At 37.2% G+C, this 20,534-nt stretch overlaps 1 protein-coding gene across 4 annotated transcripts in view; it reads right to left on the bottom strand.

Moving 5' to 3' along the window:
• Window positions 1–19,886, bottom strand: part of Terf1 (telomeric repeat binding factor 1) — a 36,322-nt gene extending 16,436 nt beyond the window's left edge. Inside the window, exons 1-6 of one of the 4 annotated variants that reach the window (XM_021255936.2) lie at window positions 19,524–19,886; window positions 14,715–14,810; window positions 8,500–8,621; window positions 6,152–6,238; window positions 2,637–2,786; window positions 1,447–1,559 (exon numbers count right to left, since the gene is read on the bottom strand). In XM_021255936.2, the coding sequence (XP_021111595.1) occupies window positions 1,447–1,559; window positions 2,637–2,786; window positions 6,152–6,238; window positions 8,500–8,621; window positions 14,715–14,810; window positions 19,524–19,836 (881 nt within the window). In that variant the 5' untranslated portion in view covers window positions 19,837–19,886. 4 annotated transcript variants of the gene reach the window in all.
• Between the last annotated feature and the right edge of the window lie 648 nt (window positions 19,887–20,534).

The raw sequence follows: 20,534 nt of genomic DNA, 5'->3' as shown, positions 1-20,534 counted from the left end.
AAATAAGACACCCATTTGTAAACACCGAATAGTCTCTCTCTAGTGTGAGAAACTGAAAGTGTAAATAAGGTGTAAAAGGTATAATAGATAATGTGAAATAGGAAGAAAAGGGACAAAGGGGAAGTGGGAGGGGTAGGGGAAAGGACAGAAGGGAATGGAATTAATATAAGTGAAAAAATGGAAACAAAGTCTTTGTAAGGAGGGAGGGATGGAGGGGTTGAAAGGAGGGCAGGGCAAGGGGGAAATATAAGAACCAAGAAAGATTATGTAAAGGTGCAAATATCCAATGATGAATGTCATTATACTGTATACCTAAAATGTACCAATAAATTAAAATAAAAAAAAATGTACTGGGTCTCCGTATCATTAAACTTTGATTTTCTAAACAAAATGAAGTAACGGAGCTAATAAAATGAAATTTGTTTTTCAAAATAGATATTAGGAAAAACATATTAGGAAAAAAAATCAATGAGAAATAAAACTTCTAAGAAGAACAGGAGCCAGCATAGTGTTTAGGGGAGAGGAACCAGTGACTAGCAGGCAATTCTCTGACAGGCATGTACAATTACGAGAAATACTCAATGTAGTGTACACCGATTTTAGATCCTAATCTCCACCTCTAAATAAATGGTTAAGATAGGCTTTCTGCAGCATTCAAGTTAGGGTCCCAAGAAGAAACAGTGATATGCTTGCTTCCAAATATACCCATCCACAGACCACAGGGATTTTATTATCTGGCCTTGGGATGGGTGGAAGAATAGAGAGAATAGGCCATGGGTTTAATAGAAAAGAGGATCTTTAAAATGTTAGAGTGCTAGTTTATTTGGCAAAAGGTAAAAATCACCCTTAGGCTGGGGATGTAGCTCAGTGGTGGTAGAGTGCTTGTCTAGCATGTGCAAGATCATGAGTTCAATCCCCAGCACTACAAAAAGATAAAAAACGAAACTATCCTTGAAATTCCTAAAGAAAAATAACTTTAGAGGCTGAACAACTGTCACTCAGTATGTAACACAATCTGTTTTCCTCCAGCAGGGAAGCAAATCTCTGTAGCTAATAGAGGTGTTAGCCTACCTTTAGAGAATATATATGAATGATAATTCTTAGTACATAATGAATCACATAACAAAGATATGTGGGATTGGGGCACAACTAAAGGGCAGGAATTATTCAAGTTTCCAATCTAAATCGTGTTTCCTAAGCCCACCTTTGCTGAGAATAGTAAATGAAATGACTTACCCTATTTAAAGGTTCCATCTTCTTATTCCCTAGTTTTTGCACAACATATATAATTTGTACAAGTCATGAAATAACTCTATAGTACTTCAAATATCTAAGTATTATTCATAAGATAAACATAGTATTAAATATTTTTACTAATAATGGCTCACTAGCATTGCTTTTACAGTGAGAACATTCATAAGACAAAAAAACAATGCGTTCACAAACCTTTTTCCTTTATCCAAATTAGCATCAGTTTCTGTTTCATCATCATCACCATTAGGTTTATCTTGAGAAGTTATTATTCTTGTTTTCTCACTTTCCACTACTTTTGCTGCTGCCTTTAAAAAGGGGTGTGTGCAGATCGGAGGGAAAGAAAAGAATGTGTTAAGCCAGCTTAAATGAAGGTCATTAAATTAAGTCTTTTGTTAATTGTATAGTCATAGCTGAAGTATCTGTTCACCAGCCAATAAAGGGTACCATGCTGTTATTTTTTTACCAGTAATTTTAACAATGCTGGCAACTACTTTTCACACCTGCTTGGTTTATAAGAACTATAGAGATCTTTCCTCGTAAAAACACTTGATAGACACAGTGCTCTATGGGCAATTTTAAGATAAAAAGGTACTTAAAAAATTAAAACTCCAGATATTCCAAAATAAACCACCTCTAAGTATGATGTTCCACGTAATAACACATTAGCTTTTTGAGGCTGACAGAAAAAAATGTTATTTAAAAAAATGTTAACTCAGGCATGGTGACACATGTTTATAATGCAGCCCTCTGAGAGGTTGAGGCATGAGGAGTACAAGTTCCACCCTACCCTGGGAAACTTAAGTGACTTAAGAACTTGAACAAAATAAAAAATTAAAAAAAGGTTGGGGGAAATAGCTTAGTGTGAAGCCCCTAAAAATCAATCCCAGGTACTGCCAATAAAGAGGGTTGGGAGCTGGGGACATAGCTCAGTGATGGAGTACTTGGCTATCATGTATAAGGCCCAGGGCTCAATCCCTAGCACTGGAAAAAATAAAAATTAAGGAAAAAAAAAAAAATCCTTCTCGAACTTAAACTTTATTTTTTCCTAAAAATGTTTAAAATTTTATTCAAAATTCACTTATAATTAAAAATCAATTTTCAATTATTTCTTAATTCATTCCAAGTTCTCTTCTCAGGACTAGAACACCTGCCTACCATGTGAGAAGCTCAAGGGTTTATCTCTAGCACTGCCAAAAAAAAAAAAAAATTGTGTGTGTGTGTGTGTGTGTATATCTCACTTATAGACCCTTGAGGTTCACTAATTGTAGTATTTTACATTCTTCTACAAAACCACCATATAAAATCCTGATTAGTTATGAATATTTCTATTTCAAATGTTCTCCTTTATTAATGTCCATGTTCGACTCCTTGAAATAATATACCTTCATTAGAAAAGTTGATGATTTTTCTCCTAGCACACAATTCACATAACTTCTAACTTTCTGCATCATGTGGTTGTAGCTGAAGTGTTGAAAAAAGGAGTGATACGGATCTTTCTGAGAGATTATCATAAGTAATTTCCTTTCCAAGGTCTAGAGAAAATAGGAGAAACATATTAGTAAAAATTACACAAACAATTCAAATACAAAAAAATTTGTCATATTATTTAACTAAAAACAATCACTTTATTAATAAGCTCAGATACTATTAAGACTTTAAAAATCCTGTTATTAAATGACCTGCCAATACATTTTTTTCTTTTTATGCCCCCACCCCTGGTACCTCTAGTTTTTGAATGTTTGATATTTCAGGACACATACAAGAGGATAAAAAGAGTATTATGGAGCTGGGTACAACATAGCTCAGTGGTATAGCACTTATCTAGCATGCACAAGGGTTCAAGTAATCCCAGCAATAGCACAAAGAAATAAAAACAACCAAAAATCAGGGCCGGGGATTTAGCTCAGTGGTTCTGCTGCCTGCTTCGCAAGCACAAGGTCCCGAGTTTGATTCCCCAGGACCAAAGAACCAAACCAAAACAACAAAAACCCCCGAAAAACAAAAAAAGAATCTGTCCATTACTCAGTTTAAATATAACACATTATCAATATTGTTTACTACCATAATCTGATTGTATCCCATTCCCTCCCTCACCTGTAACAATTACTCTGAATTTAGAATTTATTATCCTCATAAATTCCTTTATATTTGTACTCCATATGCATGTATCCATGAATATGTAGCACTGTTTTGCATGGTTCTAACTTTAAAGATTTTTCTGTCTCTTCTCATGCGCAGTACAAGTTTTTCTTGGTTCATTCAATATTGGATATACAATAAAAAATATATATGTATTTTTCCCGGTGATGTAGGGATTGAACCGAGGACCATCACACTGAGCTACATCCCCAGCCTTTTTTCTTTTGAGACAGGGTCTCATTAAGTCAGTAAGTTGCCCAGGCTGGACTCAAACTTGTGATCCTCCTGTTTAGCTTCCCAGAGTGCTGGATTATAGGTATGTGCCACCGTGCCTGGCAAATACTATAGAACTTATAAGGAAAGTTGTGCAGCCTGGGCTTGACCAGACCAACTGTCTCAATGAGGCCTGGATTTTTGTTTTTGTGTTTAAGGCTTTATGGCTTTAAAAATGTGTGGTAAAAGTGAAGACAGGTATTTCAGGAACTTTAGAAGCAGAATTGGCTAGAATGCATGCTTACAGATTTTGCTAAAATGGTCTTTGAAGTTTAGGTATAAATTTACACTCTAGGAATGAACTTACTGCACACAGTATAAACATTTCTCCATTTTTTGAACCGTTGGTGTTCTGACACTAACTGTTGCCAGTCCTAGGGATGGGAAATTGTATTTCAATATTTAACAGTACTTGGTTTTGCCCTGATGGATATTAGTGAAGTCAAGTACTTTCTCTTAATCTCTCAATGTTTACTGGACATAAGTTTCCCTCCTTATATATTCATTTATTTCCTTATTTATTTTTACATTCCTGAGGACTCAACCCAAAGCCTTGTGCACAATGGCAAGCATTCTACATCCACAACTCTTTTTGAGACAGGGTCTCCTGTTTTCCAGGCTGGCCTCAAACTTACAATCCTCTTGTCTAAGCCTCTGTAGTAGCTGGGATTACAGGTGTTCACTACCATGCTGGGTTTTTTTTTCTTCCTTTATAAAATACAAGACTGGAGTTTTCAGTAGTCCATAACATTAAAGAGAAGATATAGAGGCAAGGAACCCAAAAAACATATCACCTGAAATCACTACAGGATGAGATCCTAGCAGCAGGGTCACATTAGTGATAGACAAACCTTACCCAAATTGCAACTTACCCTCAACTTTTATCATACTAGCACATCAACAAGTGCTCTACCTTATTAGCCATCAGAGAAATAGAAATTAAAAGCCAATGTGACAGTAGTATATATTTGCCAGAATGACTGAGATAAAAACCACAGATAAGGTCTATGGAGTAACTGAAACACTCCTATACTACTGGAGGAATTGCCATGACCACCTGGGAAAACTGGCAGTTATCAACTAAAACTGAGTATGTGTAGATGATTTAAGAGATGAAGGTCACACTATACTTGAAGTCATTTCCTGCGTACCATACTACCTTGACGCATATTCTTATACCCACATTCTTTACAAAGTGAATGGGGAATAACTGCCATATTTGTGCTTCTTAAAGACTGAGTAAATGAGGCCAGGTGTAGCAGAGCATGCGCGTAATCCTAGCTACTCTGGAAGCTGAATCAGGAGGATTTCAAGTTCAAGGCTAGCCTAGGACAAATAAATAAATGAACAGGTGAATATGTGACTCATGAATTCTAAATTCTAGTCTTAATTATACTGAATAGAAATATATACATTTGTCCTACAAGACATATGTAAATTTGATATAGCTAAGCTGGGTGTGGTGGTGCATGCCTGTACTCAGAGCACCCTGGGAGGCTGAGGCAGGAAGATCCCAAGTTCAAGTCCAGCCTTGGCAATTCAGTGACTTAGCAGAACTCCGTCAAAGTAAAAAAATGAAAAAAAAGGGCAGGAGATGTAGTAGTGTGAAAGCCCTAGGTTCACTCCCCAGTACTTCGAAAAAAAATATAGATGGACAATAAATAACTGTTCATTGTACTAATACTCAATGATTTAACTGAATATTTTCCAATACCCAGTAATACAAAACAAAACAAATACAGCCTCAAACTGGAAATAAATATAAACCTGCTATATGATTCCATTCTAAAAAGCTCACAAACAAGTAAAACTAATCTTCAGTGGCATCAGGGTAGAGGTTCCCTTGAGAAGGTATTATTTCTCAAGTGACTGCAGGGTACTGGTGAGGTTGTTTCTGATCCAGAGGTTCCTCACACAAAGGTGTTCCTTTTGTTAAAACACATCTACTTACACTATGACACATATATTCTTCAAAGATATGCCATATTCAATAAAAATTTTTCTAAAAATATAAATTAAAAACCATCTTTTTTTCTTTGAATATGCATAACTCTCTCCAATAACACCAGTATTTTAAAAATTAAGGCTTACTGACCTTAACATTTTGTGCATGCACATGCACACACACACACACACACACACGCACACAAAATCACATAAGAAACTCCAGAAAAACAAGCAAGTTACAGTGCCTTCTTTTATACCTGTACTGCCTATTATAGTAGCCATTAGCCACACATGGCTGCCAAAACCTTGTACTAGTTAATGTGAATTTAGATATACTAAACATATAAAATCACACCAGATTTTGAAGATTTGAAACAAAAAAAGAAATGTAAAACACCTGAGTGATTTTTATATATTAGGTTAGATAAAGCAATATTAAATTAAATAAAATAATACTTTTCTCCTTCAATTTTCTTTCAGTTTTCCTCATTCCATATAAACAGTTCTAAAGTTCTATGGTTTTAATTTAAGCAATTACCGTGTGAGAATATGGGTCACCAAATATTCTTTCAAAAACTTCCTCTGCTTCCTTAAAACTGCCATGTTCCATACAAACAGCTATAGCCTTAAAAACAAAATGACAAAAACACACCTTAGACTATTTTTTTAAATATGCAATAATTGCTATTATGGAAATAACTCAAGTCTGAAATACTTCATTTAAAACATTTTTGTAAGACAGACACGGTAGCGCATGCCTATAATCCAGCACTCTGGAAAGCTGAGGCAGGAGAACCCCAAGTTGGAGCCCAGCCTGGGCAACTTAATGATTAATTAGACCCTGTCCCAAACTAAAAAAGAGAAAAGGTGCTGGGGATGTAGCTCAGTGTGAAGGCCCTGGGTTCAGTACCCACCATTTGCCAAAAAATTTTTTTTGAGCTTAATAATTTTTATTTGATAAATAACAGTTTTTCAAAGATGAAGTATCTGTGGCTTGACATGAAAAAGAGATACGAAAAAATTTCATTGGTCCTCAGCATATTTACTAATAAATGTTCAGCATTCTACCTCTAATTTAGAGCAAACTAAAAGCTGACATTAATGAATCAGAAGCTAACTGATGCACATTTAGGACCCATGTAAGTATGCTAAATCTCTGACTTGCAAACATTTGAGTTGAAAACTTTCACAGATGCAAACGGACTTCACATTTGGTTTCTTAATGCTTTACATTGTATATGTGTGTCAAAGGTATAAGATTCACTTTGTCAGACTTATGAATGAATCTCCAGGAATGGAACTCGTTCATAAGTTGGGGACTTACTGTATTAATTTTCAGTGAAAGACAACTCAGAGAGAACACAGATGCTGTTTGTGATGGTAAAATTTGCTAGTCAGGATCTCGAGAAAATCTCTACTAGAAACCTAGCAAGTCAGATACTTCTGAATGACCATTTTACACATTGGCCTCTCTGATATCACAATGTGTTAATATATGGAATGACTATTACCACCTGAATAGTTACATAAAGTTGGCAGGCTACTTAACCTCTTGGTGCCTCAGTTTCCTTATATCTAAAATAGTGGAAATAATAGTACAACTACTTTACAGAATTGTTAGGAGGATTAAAGAGCTACGTATGAAAGTGCTTAGAATAGTGCCTGAAAAATAGTAAGCAATGTAGGTACTAAATGTTTGTTATATACTTTATTTTTACCCACTCAACTTTACAGCAGCAGTGTAGTGATGAAAGTCAGCTTCCTCTAGGGCCCCAAAAGATTGGGTAAAATGAAAAACCTCTTTGTCCTGAGTTGAATTCTTGTAAGACGTGGTAATTTTTCTGCCCATTCTCTTTTCTTCAGGTCTCAATTCTACTTGACAGTCACTATATTAATTGTTGGGAAGGATGGAAATCACCTGGCTTTTCTGTCCTAACTCATAAATTATTTTTTTAATTCCAAAAAATTGAGGAAAAGTTTAATAGAGAAAGTCCATAGTATTTGTTTTGACTGCTAGGGAAACATAATCTTTTCTATTATATCTTTGAATGACTTTTTGTCTTCTTACTCTACTAAAATTCTCTCAACATGGTTAATATTTTACATCTTCTGTTCACAAAGACCAATGATCTATTATTAATTAGAAATATTGGGCTAAGATACAGCATGTGGTTTAGGGCAGAGTGTAAACTGGGATTGATAGAACACACTTCTGGGTATGTCTGGGTGAGTCATGAAGGTGTGGACTTGGGGACTATGTCTGGTCTCCTGCCTTTCCCTCTCTAGTCCTGTTCCTGGCTTTGCTTCCATGCCACCATGAATTAAGGAGCTTTTCTCCACCACACCTTTCCACCATATTTCTGTCTTGGAGACAGCTGACCATGGACTGAATCTCCTTAAAATGTGAGCCAAATTAAACCTCTCTTCTTTAAATTGTGGGCATGGAGTATTGTGTCTAGCATGGGAAAGCCAACTACTACAAAGTGTACACTTAAGAGACCCTGGATTCAAACCCTAGCACCAAATAACTCACAAACAAAAACATTATCTTCTTAAATTTTCATGTGTAATCCTTAAACTGAAATTGGGAGAGCACAAATCTTTGGTTTTTAAGGTTGCCTAGTAATATTTAAATAGATCCAGTAATCTGTATTTCCTGCAATATGGGGTTAATACACACCCAAGTATGGAATACAGTACTGAGTTGTAGGTCCTGGAACTTATGTCAAGACTACAAAGCAAAGGTTACATTTCTAAAGAAAAAGACTACTAATTTTTATTCTGGATTTACTGCCCAACTTCCATTAAGTTTCTTTTAATTTATTTTGTTATATGTTTTCATGCTTTAGCAAAATAATAACTATAAGCACAAAGTAATACTCATACCTGAATTTTAATTAAATTCTGTATTTCTTCATGAAGTTTGTCATGTTGTTTTTCAACTGAAGCCCAAATCATCAGGGCTGATTCCAAGGGTGTAATTCGCTCATCACTTTCAAACTGTGCATCTTTTAAAAACAAAAGAAAAATAAGTAACTTAGAAAGCTAAGTAGAACCTTATATTGTCAGTTTTTCAAAAGTGCATTCCTTTAAGTATTTACTAAACTACACACTATGCAGTGATCAAAAATATGGTGAATGTTTAAAATATAAAAATAATTATAATAAAAGACATACTGCTTTTAATCCTTTGAAGATCTCTAAAATATTCCCCCTTGCTTTGTTAAACACACTTATCACTCCTGCTACTGTCTGAAGCAGTTCTGGAAAAGCTTTTTTCCTGACTATCCTGGCTGCCTTGACATCCTGAATTGTTACCTTTGGTAGTCATTTTGACTCTGTGGAAGAGCCAGATGTTGAATGGTGTCAGACCCAGTAAAATAAGGTAGATGAGAACATAAGCCTGACTTTCCATTGGATGGCACCTGGCAGTGGGATTTACTGTATTTTTAATGACACCTCATAAAGACAGAGGACCTCCAGAACTGCTTCAGAAAAAGGCAAGAACAATAGGGTGTGTTTGAAATGAGGGGGTACACTTTGAGAGGGATTAATGGCAGTGTGTCTTTTACTGTAATACAGTAGTACATTTAAAAAAATTTAAACACAACCCCTATTTTTGAATCAATCCTTGTCAGTGTCAGGCACTATTCTGAATATGCCAGGTTAGGGAAGTGATTTTCTAATTACTCATTAAGATTAATTTTAAAACTGGAAGGCAGGGGAGGCGGGACCCTGATGATTACAAAACACAAAACTATTCTTTATTAAAATATTGAATTGCTGTTTTTGGAGGGTTTTTTTGCCATGCTGGGTTGAATTCAGGGCCTTACACATGCTAGGCAAGGACTCTTCCACTGAGCTAGATCTTCAGCCTGAAAATATTGATTTTTTTTTTTTCCTGAGATTTTGAGACAGAGTCTCTATGTAGTCCAGGATGGCCTTGAGCTTGTTCAAGGCCCACACTGGCTTTGAACTCTAAATCCTCTTGCCTAAGACTGCTGAGTGCTGGAATTACAGACATGTGTCAGTATGCATGGCTCTTAATAATGATTTTTAAGGGGTAAAATAAACTACATTTTACATAAGGTATCACAGTAATAGAATTCTCCAACTGTTTATAAACCTAACTGCATTATACTGAGCCTCAAGATACAGTCTCAGTTTCTCCATTTAAAAATTGATGAAAATAATTTTATAGGACCTTGGTGAACACTGAATGTTAACAGTTGTACTACTGTTGCACTTTCCTAAGACAGAATTTTGGTCAGGTTATCCTCAACAAAGACTCAAATAGCTTGTAACTAGTTAGTAAATTACACACTTAACAACTCAATCTAGCACTCAAGAACCTTCACTATGTATGTCTTCTATGTCCTATATTCACGATTTAGGCCATAAATACTTACTGACCACTACGTATAAGCTCTTGCCTAAAAAAAACCACAGGCATCTCAAGGAATAAGATGAAGTAGCTATTCTTATAATGCTTATATGCTAAAGAGAGATGAACAATACATTAATAAATGGCTAGAAAGAAGAACAAGGGCACTGGTAATCAAGAAGTGCAGTCATGGAAAGTTCTTTTAGGTAGTTTGAAATGGCCTTTCTGAACAATTAATAGGGGAGCTAAGACCGACACAGCACAGTCACACAAGATCTGATCAAAAAATATTCCAAAGGGGATAGTAAGAACAAAGATCCTTAGTAGGGTTGTGGTATTCAAAGAACAGAAAGTAAAGAGTAGGCAAGTTGGATATGTGTCATCCCATCACAGATGAGGTGTGTAGTCGTCTAGTTTGGAATTAATTCTGAATATAGAACATGACTTGTTAATGGATTAGATGTGGAGTGTGAGAAAAAAATAGAAGACTCAGGTTTTAACAAATGGATAAATGGTGCTGACACTGACATAAATCTGGGTGAAGAGCAAGTTTAAGATAAACATGGAGAAATCAAGAAATCTACAATATAAATAAACTGTGGTTTTCCAAATAATGTTAAGGTTTTTGTTTTGTCTAGAGTATCATTTTTATATTCTCTGACAAATTGTAGCAAACCTTCTAGGCAAAACATAAACTCCACTTCCTTGAACACTTTCCTGATTCCAGCTAGAAACTAGGAAATTTCTTAACCCCACCCCTACTTTTTTTTCCAGTACTAAGGATTAAATCCATGGCTTTTGCAGCAAGCTAATTCCCAGCTCTCTTATTTATTTCAAGATAGGGTTTATGATAAGTTGCTCAGGTGGGACCCAAACTTGTGCTCATCCTTCTTCAACCTCCTAGTGATGGGATTACAGTTATGTATACCACATCCAGCTAAAAATTTATCTCAATACTCATCTTTCCTAATACATACATTTTTCTTACCTGATATTACCTAATCCCGCTCAATAATTTGGTTTTCACTTTATAAATATAAGATATGGAAAAATATATGATAGAACTTCAAAATTTAATCATTTAGACATACACTTCCAGTAGTTCTTAGGATAGTGTAACAGACTGAATATGCCCACTACAACTAAAAAAAAAAAAAGGTTGAATAAATTGCACAATTATATTACTAAAGACATGGGAAACAATGAAAATGAGATGAACTAAAATTCCAAAGAGACAGAGAATCCTTTCTGAAGTGAGCTGATGATTTGTATCTGTTTTCTTCCCTGGGCTTATTTGCTAATTTTGGACAAGGACGAGAATCCAGTATACCCAGGCAGCAAGATTTTATGGAGAGGGGGCAGAGAAACAGAAGCTCCTCGTAATTTCTTTGGGCCTGGCTTGGTGGACTAGAAACTAGATAAAAACTGTCAACACATGATTGGCTTTTCCTCATAAGACATCTGTTGAGTACTAAGGCAGTGTAGGAGGCTGGGAAATCTCTTAGCCTCATAGATCATAAGAAAGACTCATGAGGAGAGAATGTCTGCCATAAACAAACATCTTCCCCTTTGAGACATTTGCAGTATTTTAAAGCTATGTGCGATAAGAAATAAAAACCAATATGGCAAACACTAGCCATATGTAATTACTGAGCAGTGAAAATCTGGCTAGTCCAAATTGAGATGTGCTTTAAGTAAAATACATACCAAGTGCTGTGGATTGTGTCTAGTTGTTAATCCAAAGCCTCATGCAGTCTTTTTCGAAGGTAGCTGAATCTGGAATGTGTGATGCTGGGATCAAGGGTGTGTAATTACTAAACCACTGGATGTGAGTGATTGGTTTGGCATTGCCCCAATCCTGGTTGCTGGATGGGATAAAGGGCACAAAGACGCTGTTAAGGTTTCTTGTTGCTTTTTGCTGCTTCTGCTGCCATATACGTTGCCCCTCTGCTACCCTGCCCTGGAGCCAGACGATTATGGACTGAAACCTCCACGAACTGTAAGCGAAATAAACCTTCTCCCCTTTAACTTTGGATGTGGGATATTTTGTCTCAGCAATGAGAGAAAAGTAACATACCAAGTTAATCATAAAAACTTACTACAAAAAGTAAAATTATCTCATTAACATTTTTATAGATTACTTCTTTTTAAAATACCGGATAAAATGATTAAAATTATCTCTTTTTACTTTTCTTAATGTACCTATTTAAATTACACATGTGGTTCACATTTCCTGAGCAGTACTAATATTGTGCAACCACTAAAAAGTAGAGTATAAAAGGTTACATACACCAAAAATCCAATATAATTAAACTTTAAATGCCTCTTCATGTGAGTTCATTATAATGAAACATACTGATTCATGACAGTTGACCCCGGCCCATTATATCTACGATATATACTCAAAAGGAAATCCTAGTGAATTTCAAGATTAAACCATGGGCTTGGGGTGGGAATATAGTTAAGTGGTAGAATGCCTAACATGTGCAAGGCTCTGGGTTCGATTCCCAGCACAAGAAAAAAAACTTTGAGATCTCACAAAATCTGGACGTTGAACGTCCCCTTTTTTGGGAGGGAAAGTTATCAGGGAAGAAACTAAGATATACTGAACAAGGGCTATTTGCAAAGCACTGCTGGGCACTTTATAATATTTTGTTATACTTTATTTACAGAAGAACCCTATTAACAACATTATCTTATGGTCTGCAAGGTCTGGAATTTTCCAATTGTGTCTATACCAGCCTGTTTTCCTCTTCAGCAATAGGCTCTGATGTCTCATCTCTTTCACATCTACTCTACTCTAGCTCTTAAATGCCCTTATACCAATTCTCCAGACCTAACTTCAGGTCCTAAATAAAGCAGACTACATGAGCCAGAGTTGATTTAGTGAGTACTTTGAAAGTGGTAGTAATACTTAGGGTTTGTGTAATACATGTTTATAAGTTGGAGTTTCATGTAAATACTGTCCACTAACTAGGACTGCTGGGAAAGTATTTTTAAATTGTAAAAACCAATTATTTCCACCAAAGTGTACTTTAAATGACCATGTTGTAAATAAAACTGAACCGAAATTATCCATTATAATCTAATAAATAAGGGAGACATGAGGGAGAAATAAGGGAGAAAAATAAGGGAGAGGGATTGTAGCTATAAACCATATTTCTTTTTATAAATAAGTGTCTATGTCAAGTTTAAATAAAAAATTTCAAGTATCAGTTGGACATGGTGGCACAAGCCTATAATACCAGCGCTCTTGGATGCTGAGGCAAGAGTATCACAAGTTACAGCTAGTCTGGGCAACTAAGTGTGACCCTGTCTTAAAATAAAAAATAAAAAAGAGATGTAGTTCAGTGTGAAGGCCTTGAGTTCAATCCCTAGTACTGCAAAAAGTTTCAAATATCATAGTGGCAGTAAAAGTAGTGTAAAATTGGCATGAGCGCGAAGTTATATAATAAAATAGTGTATGAAATAGTTCTCCACTGTTGCATCAGAAACACCTAAGAACTTATTAGAAATGTAAATTCCAGAGGCACATACTTATCCTACAGATTAGGAAACTCATGGGGTGAGCGGGATTCATCACTGTTGTTTAAGTTCTTTGAGTAATTCTAAAGCAGAACAAAATTTGAGAATCACTGCTTAAGAAGAGAGAAACTATATTTCATTTTTAATAAAACCTTGGATTGAGAGTAACTTGTTCCGTATGACTAGCAAACATTTATAATAAATTTTAACTTGATAAAAGAGCAATGTCTTGCAATATGAGTAGTATGTGAAGACAAATGTCCCATGATCATAACTGAGCCAATGGTCCACCCCACCCCCACTTCACTCACTTGCTTCAGGATTGTAAGTGATCATCTCTAAATAGAAAGAGGTTATGGACATCTAGACTGCAGAGGAGAAGCAGAAAAAGGCAGTGGCATCCCTTACTTCCAATCAGATTAGGGAGACATGTAAATGGTGCAAAACAGTGCAAAAGTTTGTAGAAAAGGACCATTCGAATAAAGCTGTAAGAGTGTGAGCAATGAATTTGTTTAACAGTGCAATGTTCTCAAAAAAGAGGCAAAAGCAAGTGTCATTGGATAGGTTCCTTGTTAAAGCTGCATGAAAAGAAAAAGATTCCCTTGAGCCAATAGATAGCAGTGATTCCATTAGTGACAGTGAAAGTCATTTTACACAATAACCCTCCTTTCTCATCTCACACCAGCCACAAAGATTTTCAAAGGTCAAGGCAGATTAATTTATTTTTCTTTATATTTTGTATTTTCTTTATTATTTTGTATTATATTACAGTATTTTAATCATTTTTATAAGAATAATTTTGGGTTGTAGAATGAATCGACTGAGTTTCTATTATTTCTTTCTTTCTTTTTTTTTTTGGTACTGGGGATCAAATTCAGGACCTTGTGCTTGCGAGGCAGGCGGCGGAACCACTGAGCTAAACCCCCGGCCCTCCATTATTTCTTACAGGGAAATTCACTTTGATATACAAGTGCTTTGGATTACAAGCACATTTCACAAATGAATTATGCTCACCAAGGTTTTAATTTACATGTTTTAAATGTGTGTGTGTGTGTGTGTGTGTGTGTGTGTGTGTGTGTGTATTGGCCAGATACATATAAGCAAACTCTGAAAAAAAAGTTTACAGTATCTTCTCATTGTCTTATATTTGAACATAAATTATTTCCACTGAAATATTAAAATACATATTTACCAAGAGATTTTCCTGCTGCAATTCTTGTCAAAAACTGGCATATGTATACAGTTCTCAACTGATCAGCTGTAAGACTAGGGAGTCCATGAATAATAGCTGGAAAAGAAAAAATAAATTTTATTAAGGCAAAATCAAACAATCCAGTAGTGACTGCATGTGGTTAAATAACAGGTTACAAACATCTCACTAAAATTACCATAAATTAAAAGATGTATGTTCTAGCTATTTAGTTAATTTTAAAAAATCAGAGCAAAAGTGGGGCCTACCAATACACAACTGAAAGCTCAGTGCTCTGGGAGGGTAAAGCAAGAGGATCACAAGCTTGAGCCTAACCTGAGCAACTTCACAAGACTCCTTCTCAAAAAGAAAGTAAAGAAATGGCTGGCGATGTAGCTCAGTGCAAAGGTCCTGGGTTTGATCCCCAGTGTCACAAACAAAAACAAACCATAACAAAAATAGCTTTCCAAAATACAATTAAGTCCCTGACTTATGAACATTCAAGTTGTGAACTTTTCATAGATAGGAATGGACCTTGCATTTGGATTTTTTATGCTTTAAATTGTACATTTCTGTCAAAGGTGTATAAGATTCACTTTGTTGGGTTTACAAATGAATCTAACTTATAAAAGTTCTCCCGAGCCAGGGTGGTGGTGGACTCCTATAATCCCAGCACTTGGGAGGCAGGGGCAGGAGCATCGCTGCCAGTTAAGAGGCTCCAGCCTGGGCTGTGTAGTACATTTAAGGTCAGCCAGAAGTATCCAGTGAGACCCTGTCTCAAAAAAAAAAAATCTCCTCGAACAGAACGGGGACTCTATAACTGACTCACGTGTAGAATAACAAATGTTTAAAATTATTTTCAAAGTATTATTGTATGCTAACAACAAATATTTAGATCTATATTAAAACGTCAAATCACTAGTTGAAGTTATTTCATACCATGAAATTCTTCACACTATAGGAAATATTTTATATTACTTCTGTCAAAATTTCAGCTCTGTGAATCTGTTCAGTTCACAGTTATATTTAAAAATATATTTATTAATATTTATCTCACAAATATTTGCCCACCTAGATGTTGTACCAGGCAATGAATACATATAAAGGTGAGTAAACTGTCTTTCTGGATCTCAGTGAGCTAGCTTATCTAAAGACAAATAACTGAACTACTAAAATAAAAATGTGAAACTGAAAAAGACAAATACAGAATGCTAGGGCAGCATACCCCAAAGAAATCTTACAATGTATTTAAGTATCTTTAGGGGTAAAGAACTGTCAGGAAAGGCTTCTCTGAGGAAATACTGTAACATCCAAAATAAAGTACTTGTGTTGTACTTCGCCCAAGGTTTGGTTGGTATATAACTGTATATACATATGTGTATGTGTATACATATATGTGTATGTGTGTGTATATTATACCATAAATAACTAGCAACTATTAAGCAGATAAAACAATACTCTTACTCTTTTCCTCAATTCTACAATGGCATACACAGATTATATGGGCCAAATATAGTTATAATAGAATTACATAATATTTAAAGAGAACAGATTAAATAAAATTTAAATAAGTGATTAAATATTTGCTGAACATCTACTGCTAGTCTTAGTAGCTGATAACTGAGGGAGAAGACAGCCAGTCCCTGACCCTTATGAAGTGTTTTTAGTCTGAGAAGATACAAGTAAATTATGTCAAGTGACGAAAATTTTAATGAGTGCCACAAAGGATAGGTACAGTCAGCCCTCTGTACCCATAGGGTTCTGTACCTGCAATTTCAACCAAGTGAAGATCAAAAATGTTTTAAAAAATAATTACACCTGTACTTAATATGTACAATTTTTTCCTTGTTACTATACTTTAAATGACACAGTGTAATAATTAGTTACATAACACAAACATTGTATTAAATGTTATCAATGATCTAGAGATGATTTAAAGTCTATGGGGGGAATGCTGAGGTTTTATGCAAACACTAGGCCATTTTATACAGGGCCTTGAGCCTCTGGTTTCTGTTACCTGTAGGGGTGGGGATGGGGTCCTGAAACCAAATCCCACAGATACTAATGGAGGATAGGAGAGTGTACTTTGGAAGAAAGTCACCATGTGCAGTCTACATTGAAAAGCTGGAGTTATTCGACCTCCTTGAGGATGGAACAGCTACATTAAATTCCCTGGAGCTTCTTCTGCGTGGGAGATTTGCTTCTTCCATTTATTTATGTAATCATCTATTTACATCAGTATGGACTCATTGATTTTTTTTTTTTTTTTAGCACTTACTTTCAGGAACTAAATAGTTTCTGGTCATCTTGTGTATTTCCTATCTCAGTCCCATAATTAGCCATTTCCCAAAGAGCCTTGTTTCCCCTGTTAGGAGAATGGTATTAGAAACCAAGATCTGGGTGCTAGGTATACTTGTCCTCCTAGGGATGCTCCCCTGCCCTTTCCTCTGACAGAGCAAGGAAATATACATGTGTGTACACCGGCCCAAGTCTATACACATTATAAATTATATTTATCCTTCAGCTACAGTTTGGATCTAGGATGTTCCCCCAAAGGCCCACATGTTAAAGCCTGGGATCCCAGCTTAGCACTAAGGGAAGTGAAGTAGGATTAAAAGATAAATAAATATAGGAAGGAGACAAGGAAAATTGGAATTTTAAAAGTGTACTTAAAAAAAAAATCTTGCAGCTTCAGGACATAAAAGTTAATCAAATGCAATTTAAATTTTTTTTTCCTCACCCAAGGTGCAATAAGCCTGGGCAATTCCCTTTCATCTGCAAACTGGTCTTTTTCACATGTGAATAGATCACCTTTTTACCTGTAGATCCTACTTCCTCCCTCCTCAAGGAAGGAGCAGTATTAGTGGGCAGCACATCTCACTTTCACACACATGTAAAAAGCCTGCAATCTAACAAAGTCCACCAGATGGGAAACCTGACAGCAGAAATACACATCCTAGATCACCCAGCGCCCATAAACACAGTATACCCATATCTAGATCATAAGGCACCTCTCTAGAGCCCACACTCTATTTCTGTGACTGTGTACTTTTCATTTAGATATCTGCCTAATAAATCCCTTCGTGTCTCTTACTGACATTAATTCTTTTTCTGTAAGGAAGGTCGTAGAACCCTCATTAATATAATGAGGTTACTTTAGGACCATCCTAGAACCCAGTCTGGCGACAAGGAAGTTGTGGAGCTTTAAAATATGGGGCCTAGTGGGAGGTTTTGGGGTCACTGGGGGCATGCCTGGGAAGGGCACCATGGGACACCAGTCTCTCCCACCTCCAGCCCTACATGGCTCCCAGTCTTGGGGTGAGTGGTCTGCTTTCCTACTAGCTCCTAACATACTGTGCTGCCTTGCCACAAGCCCCCAAACAAGGGGGCAATCAAGGAGGAACTGGAACTTCCAAAACTGCCACCGAATAAACCTGTGCTTTATCAATTACCTTTTGTTACTGAGATACAAAGCTGATTAACAAACTGTCTGCATTAACTGATATCTGCATTATACGGATATTTCCAACTCTAACCCATTTCCACAGATCATTCTGGCCTTCTTCCAAAAAGAACTTTTTAATAATTCTAACTATTGTGAACTGACTTCACTGCAGGGATGAATTTCCTAATTAACGTTGATTTTCCATGGCTCCAGTATTAGCTAGATATACAAAGAAAAGGTATTTGAAGTGTAATAAGGCATGAGTCTGAAACACTTTAGGTTAACTATTTCACTGCTCTGTAAACTAAAATTACTTGCTTAACTCACAAGATTATCATGAACATGCAATGCATCAATACAGCTCACTGAGAATTTTCTGTTACTGTTAGATTTATACTATAAATACATATTTATACAGTAAGTTTAATGCCAACTCTGAGGAAAGTACCAGAGCATTTTTCTGTTATCTTTCAAAAAGCTATGCTAAATCTCAGCACTCTGAAAGCCCGTAGGAGGATCACAAATTCAAGTGCGCCCTGGGCAATTTAGCAAGACCTGGTCTCAAAAACCAAAACCAAATCCAAGTGTGGTGGACACACCTGTAATCCCAGCATTTGGGTAGCTGAGGCAGGAGGATCACTGCGAGATCAAGGCCAGCCAGAACCACATACACAGTGAGACCCTGTCTCAACAACAAAAATAATTTTTTAAAAACGGCGGGTGGGGGAGTGAGGATGTAATTCAACGCAGAGCCCTAGGGTTCAATTCTTAGTACCGCAGAAACAAATGACAACAAAGAATGCTGTTAATCTTCCCACTGGGTCTTTGTTCATTATTTACAGACTGTCTAAGCAGATTTCAGCTTTTTATTCTGAGGACTACACTCAGCAAACAGGCCAAAGAAGGTTTAAATACCTCACAAGTCAACATAAAACAGAGTGATGACTGCGGTTACAGTGACTGCAGAGTAAAAAAAAAATCACAATACCGTTGTGTAGCATTCTGGGAGGCTGAGGCAGGAGGATCACAAGTTTCAGCTTAGCCTCGGCAACTTAGCGATTTAAGCTGGACCCTGTCTCAAAAAGGCCCTGAGTTCAATCCCAGTATCTCAAAACAAACAACAAAGTTTAAAAGCCACCGAATAAAAGCTCCGAAGGAGACAAAAGGAACTGCACAGTGGGTTGGGTGCAGTTTTATACACTGTCTCGTTTAATCTTTACGTTCACCCTAACCGGAGGTCTTATTTTCATTTCACCGAAGAGGAAAAGAATCTGAAGGAAAAGAGGCGCTGATAAGGGGCGGAACCGCGACGGCAGGCGAAGCTCGCGCGGGCGAGCGTGGATCCTGCAAGCATCTGCCGCACTCACCCTCGGTGCTGTCGCGGATGCGGTGGAAGTCCTCGGAGCGGCCGTCACGGAATGCCCGGCAGAGGGAGAGGCAGAGGAAATCCAGCATCCACCCGGTAGCCACCGCCTCGGCCTTCGCCACCAGGTCCGCGTCCTCCTCCTTCTCTTCCTCAGGGCTCCCGAACTCCACCTGGCAGTCCAACAGTTCCTGGCACTCTGTGTGCTCCTGTTCGTTTGTGGCCTTTTCCATCAGTGCAGGCTCCGGGGCGTCCTCGTCTTCCGGGTCCTCACGCCCCCGCGAGCTCGGAGCGCCCACGGAGGTATCCTCCGCCATGTTGAAACTCTCACGCCTCCTTGGGTCCGCTCGAGCGCTGCGCCGTGATTGGCTTCCGGTGGAGGGCGCGGGGCGTGACCGCACGGAGTCGCTTCCGCTAGTGGAAAACCACCCAATCACATAGCCAGGATAGGAGAAAGGGTAGAGCCTGGCTTCTGATTGGCCGAAAACTGCTGGCTTCTCTGACCTCGAATTTCCCGCCAGTCTCTGGCTGGGATTCGTGGGTGGAGCCCGGGGCCTAGAGGCTCAGGAGACTACTGCGCCCTTTTGGGAGTGGGAGTGGGGGTGGGGCTGCTTCGTCCTTTTCAAATACAACCTGGATGACTACAATCGAAGTGGATTAAAGATCTAAATATTAAAACAGAAACACTAAACTTGCTGAAAGATAAGTTAGGTAGAACTGTTGAAGGCATTGGCATAGGAAAAACCTTTATGAACAAATCCTCAGTGGCATGGGAACTAGCGCAAAGAATCAACAACTGGGATCTCATCTTATTAAACAGCTTCTGCACTGCAATAGAAACCACCAACAGAGCTAAGAGACGACCTGCAACGTGGGAAAAAAATTTTGCCAGCTTTTCCTCAGACAAAGGACTACCGTCTAGAATATATAAAGAACTAAAAAAAAATCAGACCCCCCAAATATAAAGACCCAATTCAAAAATGGGCATCTGAAATGAGTAGACATTTCTCAAGAC

This window comes from Heterocephalus glaber, unplaced genomic scaffold, assembly GCF_053883595.1.
Source record: "Heterocephalus glaber isolate CG9 unplaced genomic scaffold, H.glaber_assembly_v1.0 deba00001553, whole genome shotgun sequence".
Taxonomy (NCBI): Eukaryota; Metazoa; Chordata; class Mammalia; order Rodentia; family Bathyergidae; genus Heterocephalus; species Heterocephalus glaber.
This window is presented reverse-complemented; position numbering and strand designations above follow the sequence as displayed.